Source organism: Austrofundulus limnaeus, unplaced genomic scaffold (genome assembly GCF_001266775.1).
Source record: "Austrofundulus limnaeus strain Quisiro unplaced genomic scaffold, Austrofundulus_limnaeus-1.0 Scaffold1176, whole genome shotgun sequence".
NCBI lineage: Eukaryota > Metazoa > Chordata > Actinopteri > Cyprinodontiformes > Rivulidae > Austrofundulus > Austrofundulus limnaeus.
Genome location: NW_013953578.1, coordinates 45,120 through 52,655, shown reverse-complemented (window position 1 = coordinate 52,655; position 7,536 = coordinate 45,120). Strand labels below are relative to the sequence as shown.

The window sequence follows — 7,536 nt, the reverse complement described above, 5'->3', positions numbered from 1 at the left end:
CTTTTCAGGACCCCACCTTGACGTTTCGAGACCCCACTTTGGGTCCCGACCCCAACTTTGGGAAACACTGCTCTAGAACATCAAGTGCCAGCACCATACTGTCACTCTTCTTTCTGCAATCATTTGTGTTTGGACCGGTTTCCCATTCTGACCAGTAAGTTTTCAGYATATTCGCTGGGATAAATAGTTTGCCGTCATTAATTAGCTGTTGTGAGGACTTAGTGAAGTTCTTGGCTGTTCTTATCTTGGAACGAACCTTGCGCCATCTGTTTATCGTTTAACTTTGAATTAATTATTGCCAATTGTAAAATTATGTTTAATGTCGAGTTGTTTTAACTGCTGAACGTTCTGTTTAGTCTCTGCAGGTTGGCTTTTTTTTTAGCAATGAAAGATTTCTTTATAATGATTAGCGAGTAGCATCTTTAGCTGTATTATTTGGCCTCTCAATGTCTTTGCTTGTTTGAAATTCTTAAAAGGTATTTGTGTATACCAAAGCTCAATTTTACCTTCATCACACACTTAAAAACACAGTAACTTCATATTATGAGAGAAACTTTGGAACTGTGCAGTCTCAGACAACAGTGGGACTCTCCACATACCAGTCTGGCATTTGTGGCCAAGATGCTGCCTTTCTTCAGTAACTCTGACAGGAGTGGAGATGGTGGGGGCGTAGCTTTTTGACTCAGGGGCTTCTTTTGAGTCGGATCATCCAGACCGGCCCCGTGGCCGACGTCATCGTTACAAGCTCCGGAGGTTTCAAAAAATGTCATGGACCTCACTGTTCCTGAAGTCTAGGGGGAAAAAAAGAGACAGCTGAAGAGATGCTTCAAAATATATGTTTGTTATCTTCCCTTATTTCAAGGAAACGGTTAGAAATGTTGGACCAGTTTTTCTCCAAATAAATAAAATCATCTCAGAAGAGCAAGAAATGTTTACGCTTTGATAATAACAAAAACATGTTGAAAATGTAAACGTGTTGACACAAAAACAAACTGAAACTGTCCTACATGATGAGTCATAATCCTGACTCAGCATTCACACTAATGTTTACAAGTTGAGTATTTTTTTTTACGTGTTACTTGTGATCTAACTAGTTCTGCACAGTCTGCTGTTTTAGACACTCAAAATTAGAAAATAAAAAATCTTTTGGATTTTCACATTTACATTTTTTCCAAAATATTTAAAATAATTTTTTCATTTTGAGAATAAAATAAGATTTGTTCAATCATTTTAAAAACATTATATCTTTTTATGCAAAATTTAGCTTTTAGCCACTGTTTTGCTACATTTGGCTATTACTGTTTCTGGCTTTTAGCAGCTTTTTGTTATTCCTTATCGTTTGCTGCTTTAACTTAACTTTTGCTACATTTTGTTTTTAGTATTTCTCATCTTTTAGCTTCTAGTTCGACTTTTCATCCTGTCAGCTTGCCTTTTGCTACTTTTAGCATTTAGTCACCAACATTTTACTACTTTAGCTACATTTTTTATACTTTCAGTTAGTTACCAGCTTAACATTTGGTGCTTTTAGCTAAACATCTTACTGATTTTAGTATTTTGCTAATTTTATCTTCTAGATACCATGTCCTACTTTTAGCTTTTAGCTAATGTATTGTTCCTTTTAGCTTTCAAGTGCCCCACATTTTTACCGAATGTGATTTTTTTCTAGGAAAATAAAAGCAACCTTCCTTAAAACTGAAGAGTTTTAAAATCCCACGGAAAACTCACATTCTTTAAGGATGGGAGATCAAGGGTCAAGCCTTCCAGTTGGTCCCCTGGTGGGAACTCTTGGCTCGGGGAGCTACAAGCTGAGGGCAAATGCATGGAGACGCTGGGAATCCGCTTCGGCGCGTTCCTTGCCGCCTGTCTGGCTGAAAGAGGGAGGAGCAGCAGAGCGAGGATCTTCTTATTAGACARGCAAAAGATGATGTTTTTAAAACAACCTGCGTTTAGATTTACAAGAAAATCCAATAAATTCATTGTATCACAAAGATGACTGTGGCACTGACCGCCAAGCTGCCACAGCCCCCATAAAACGCTAGCTTTTCATTAAACTGCTTATTTCCAAGAGGYAAATACTAATTTGTAAGTAATACACTGGATAAAGTGACAGCAGTAAAAAAGATTAAAATTTACTAGCAATTAGAAAAATAGAAATGAATTAATCGTTGATGTCTTTAAGATTAAATAAAACAGTAGAGAGAATACCCTGATAAGCAGCATCTGTGTTTTTTCTTTTCAGATCTGCTTCCTCCTCCTCCATCTTTTGCTTCCTGTCAAACACACAAAGTTTCTTGTTGGCATCTTGTTTATCCGACCTTTACACCCAAATAATGCAATGTTAACATGTTTTATGTAAGATTTGTTGCGTCTTACAGCTGGATTTCTTCCCAGAGCTCTTCCAGTCTGGAATCTAGATGTCCTGTTTGAATCAGCTCAGCCTCTTTCTTCAGCTTCCTGTGGAAATAGAAAATGTTCATCCCGTTACAGAAGGAGTTTAACTGAATAGTACAACAGTGTTGTTGTTCTTTTTTTCATGTAGTTACCTATGCATTTCCTGAGTTTCTTTGATCAGCTTCTTTAGTTCTTCAATCCTCTCAGATGTCAGTCTGCGTACGATCACATCTTCCACCGTCTCCACCACCTCCCCTCTCTCACCGCGCTTCCGCCTGCAGGTAATAAGTCCACTAGTTTGTAGAACTGCCAAGTTCGAAATCTAACGTTTTTAGCTTGAAATCTAACATCTAAAATATGTTTTTGACTCACTTTGGGGCCTCTGTTGTTTCCAGCAGCTCTGAGTATTTGGAGGCACAGTGCTGTGAGGATCCAAAGAGGAATGAAAGATCAGCTTTGTGACGAGACAAGAGATCTGCTGCACTAATCATGATTTCAGTATCTACACGATTACCTTCTGAGAAAACCAGTCCGGCGGACGTCCTGGCTCGGCAAATGGTTTGATGGCCCGGCTCACAGACACCCTGTTGAAAGGGATGCATTCAAAACATTAAAAGACTTTCCTACAAAGAATCATCTGATCATCACAAGGCACTAATGCTCAGATACCACAAAGAAGGACAGCCCCTTTGGTGGCCCAGACGTGGTTTGCCAGAGGTGGTCCATGCATGCGCCAGCACCATATGAACCAAACCACAACTGGGCCAGTTGTGGCATGCCATGTTAAAAACATAGCCATCATTGGCAGACATGGCCCACATCTGTTTAACAAAACACTTGTCATGCCAGCTGTGCCAGTTTGACACCAGATCTGGCCCACACCTKCGTGGGTTTTTAACAGTTTTGTTTCATTTTTGTTTATTAAATAAACAARCCTATATGATCAGCCTGTYTTACARAGCAAAAYCACGAGTGTTAAAATTTCAGTGTTAAACTTTTGGGTGTTGATTTAACACTCCRTAGTGTTATTTTAACCCTTTCTGAGTACACTCACACCCAGTGTTGGTGTTAATTCACTGTGTTGATTTCCTCAGTGTTGTCTCAGCTCCACCCACAGTTAAGTCTTATATAACACTTAACAGTGTTGCTATATGACACCATGCAGTGTTAAAAGAAGTATTGTGAAAAGCCCCGCCCTCTTCCACCTCATGTCAGGCAGACCAGCATTTACCCAGCATTCCTTGCTGAGAAATCTTGCAGAAATGATGCTTTTGCCTGTTTATGACTATTAAAGAAGTTCATGAGAGTAAAAATGAGTTGTTCTGGTTAGTTTTCTTGTTCAGTTTGATCAAGTTGTTCAACTTTAAGTTTATGTTTTTGGCCAAAAAWCGACACCATGAGTGAGAGGTACTTCCTGGTGTGTGAAGAAGGGTGACTCCGTTAAGCTTTTCTACTAACTACTAGAGTTAATATTAACTCTGAGTGTTAAATTTACACTCTCAATTTGATGGTGTTATAAAACTTTGCGGTGTCTCTTAATCTTACAAACACAATTTCCTTTGTTAATAATAATAATAATAATAATAATAATAATACACTGGTGTTACTTTTAACGCTTTATTTTAACACTGGTGAAATGTTAATATGACGCCCAGTATTGCTGAATGTTTAACACTGGCTGGTGTTACTTTTAACACTATTTTATATTAATGTGACACCAAGAATTGTTGAATATTTAACACTGGTTGGTGTTAAATTAACAAAGAAATGAGTGTTAAAATTTAACACTTTCACAAATGTTATTTTAACACCAGCAAGTGTGGACACATACAGACACTTTGTGGGTGTTAAATTAACACTGGCATTTTTGCTGTGACACTTTATATGACTCTACATGATACACACTGAGTTGTACATGCACACAATATTATTGTCACTAGTTTTGTAGTAAATAAAATAATACTAATTTAAAATAACTCACCAGTTCTGATCTCCACTCTTCATGACAGATGTGGCCAAACACAGCTTCTCTCTCACTGACCATGGCTCTGTTGGTCCAATCACGAGCAGCTTGTGTTCTGCATGATGCGAGGAGGAAACATGACACAATTTGCGGGATGCATGTTAGACCCAGCGTCTATAATACTCCGCTGATCGTRGTCTGGCCTGCCATTGACAGCAAAGGCGTCACTCTTATTTTGTGCTCGAAAAACACGCAACTGCTGGGAACCGGCCGTCCGCAGACGCGCTATGGAAATAACGTTCCGATTAAATACAAATGCAAACACTGTGGCAAAGAAAGCTGGTCAACTCGGGAGGACAAGCAGCATTATGTATCCTTGCAGCCAGCTTCCTCTCCCCCTGCAGGGAACGGAGGCTGCCATGAAGGGAAGTTACAGTGGTGGTATTTTTCTACAAAAGCGTTGAGCTGTGCACCGATGGTACTCACTTCCAACCCCGTTTGCCATCTTCCTGTCATCCCGACCTTCTTCCATACATCTTCTTATGCAGACAGTCGGTGATAGATGACGCCAGCGATGTCCCGATTCAGACCAGAGTGGACATTAACGTCGGTCCGTCTTTATTTTATTATTTATTTTATTTTTTTCTAAGCTAGCTCGCTGAATCACTGTTGCCTGTTAAAGTCTTCTGTACCTCAGTAACTTACAGCAGCTAGCTCGACAGCTACGTTCATGTTGTATGGAAGTCTATTTACGCCACTGATAAAAAAAGTCTTCACATAGTCTCGCATAAAACTATTTAAAGATATATTTGCAGATTTGCTTCTCGTAATTAATAAATAGCACCTTATAATCATGACCAAGGACCTGATAGTGATAATTTTGTATCTCATAATGAATTCATTATAAGTATATTTATTATGTAATTATATAATTATAATTAATTACAATTAATTACATCTTTGGACCACAATGGAAATAAGTGATTCTCACTTTCTTGCATCCAAGTACTAATAATGGATGTACTGGTGTCAATCAATCAATCAATCAATCAATCAAACTTAGGTTCTCATATTTGTGAAATATGAGAGAGTATAAACCACTTATAGTTATTAGATATCATCCTCATAAGCATGATGAAAAATTCCATAATTTTTATGAGATAATTTATTATAACTCTTTCTTTCATGATTTTTATAGAGTATATTTACAATTTTTGTACAATATGAGAAAAGTTAGTTGTAGGAGAAATATATAATTTAGTTTTTTCATATCATATATATGGCTTAATTTCTCTTTTGAGATTCTAAGCAATAGAAATAAGCTGTGGATAATAAACTAATATATAATCATATTGATGACTTCAGTCTAAAACATTATGACATAGTTTGGACTTAGAATCTCATAACTGTGTAAGAGTTAGGTCAGAAATATTAGGGAGTTTCTAATCTTCATCATTTGGAGGTAGCATTTGATAAACAGGTTTTGCTTTATCTTAGTTATGAAAAAAATGTCAAAAGTTTAATTTAACTTTCTCATAGGATATATCTCATAAATACAYCTTGAAATTTCATAAGCATAGTTTGCTAGGTCAATATTATGAGATTGGTAAGTCATATTAGGGAAATACTCTCATAGTTAAGAACTAGACCTTTCATGTTATGAGATAATTATGACTTAATATTTCGTAACAGTAAAAGTGTTCAGTCATATTCACGAGAGATAATAATATCACCCTTTTATAATTGTGAGAATATAATTGCAGCTTACTGTATATCATAATTATTAGGTTTGTCATAAAGAAACTCATAAATATAAAGATACGATAATATAAATAAGACAATTTCTCATATTCATGAGATACTAAGCATTAATTAGGAATGATTAGCTTGTAACTTCATTCTGAGATAATTTGGGTTTAACAAATATTGTTAAGAAAGTATAAACATGATTTACTGTTTCTTATTATGAAAGACTATCTCATAAATAATTTACCAATGAATTTTTTAAGCAGTAATATTTAAATTATTTGCTAAAATATAAAATTTGTTGAAATTAAGCTGGAAAAATAAATATGAAGGTAAATGAAATCATCAAACACGAGGTAAAGTTCTCCTTTATTAAATTAACTGGGGCATTTTAAGTGTATTTATTTATTGGGCTATTTATTTATTCCTGCTTTAAATTTTAAATATGCCAGTTTCAGTCCTCCATAATTTTCAAGATAGGGTTTAGATACATGCTGGATATGGGCACCAGTGACCCACGCGACCCTGAAAAGGAAGAAGCGTGTACAGAAAATGGATGGATGGATGGATTTAAAAATAGTTAAAAAGCAGCCAAAAATGTGGATTTTAAATTATTTGTTAAACATGTGTCTCATCAGAACTGATGCAGCATCAATCATACATGAACAACATGAGAGAGAYGACATGCTGGTTGGAGAAATGGTTACAGTTAATAAACCTGCTGTTTTTAATTTTATTTATTTATTTTTTTTAAAGAAAACTTTAATTAAGTTATGAGACACAAGTGGTCAATTTAGGGTTTTGGTTCTTTGTGGCAGAAGTTGTTGAAAGCAAGCAGCTGCTCTTTTGTCTCATAAGGTCTCATTTCGTCCATAAAGAGCAACCAATTACTACYGGGAAGCAAATGTTAATGAGGCACATGACATTTAACTCCATAATACTGCCACTTTGCCCCCRGCCGCGCCGGGAAATAACAGTCAGCTTGACAGGCGAGACTGGCAGCCTGTGAGGGAGCAACGTTACAGCAAGACTCAAATACTGGATTTATGTTGCCCCCCTCACACCTTTTTTATACAGCTATCTTTGTGGGGACATTGCATTGACTTCCATTAATTTCTACAGCCTAACCCTGACTCTTTACCCCCTAACCCTAACCTCACATGTACACATACCTGACCCTAAACCTAAACTCAATTCATAGTCCTAAACCTAACTCCTGACACAGCTTTCCCCCAAAGGAGACCAGGCTGACGTCCCCATAAGTACCAGTTGGCCCCTGCAAGTAGGGGTGCATGCCAAAAATTGTCCCCACGTAGTAGGGAATACCCGCCCACACACACGCACATCACTACCACCAGACAATAAAATGAAACACTTTGCTTCTCCCTTTGATGAATTCAAAATAACCAAATAAATTGTATTTGGCTGTCATTTTT

General features: G+C 36.9%; 1 protein-coding gene across 2 annotated transcripts in view; it reads right to left on the bottom strand.

Annotated features, from left to right (window-relative positions):
- LOC106534456 (bromodomain-containing protein 8) overlaps positions 1-5,139 on the bottom strand; it is a 12,961-nt gene extending 7,822 nt beyond the window's left edge. The window contains exons 1-9 of one of the 2 annotated variants that reach the window (XM_014031101.1): positions 4,841-5,139; positions 4,373-4,469; positions 2,906-2,975; positions 2,764-2,813; positions 2,544-2,666; positions 2,374-2,454; positions 2,206-2,270; positions 1,726-1,868; positions 600-791 (exon numbers count right to left, since the gene is read on the bottom strand). In XM_014031101.1, coding sequence (XP_013886555.1) covers positions 600-791; positions 1,726-1,868; positions 2,206-2,270; positions 2,374-2,454; positions 2,544-2,666; positions 2,764-2,813; positions 2,906-2,975; positions 4,373-4,469; positions 4,841-4,886 — 867 coding nt within the window. In that variant the 5' untranslated portion in view covers positions 4,887-5,139. The remainder of the gene's footprint in view (positions 1-599; positions 792-1,725; positions 1,869-2,205; positions 2,271-2,373; positions 2,455-2,543; positions 2,667-2,763; positions 2,814-2,905; positions 2,976-4,372; positions 4,470-4,840) is intronic. The other variant, XM_014031100.1, reaches the window with a different exon arrangement.
- Positions 5,140-7,536: the final 2,397 nt, after the last annotated feature.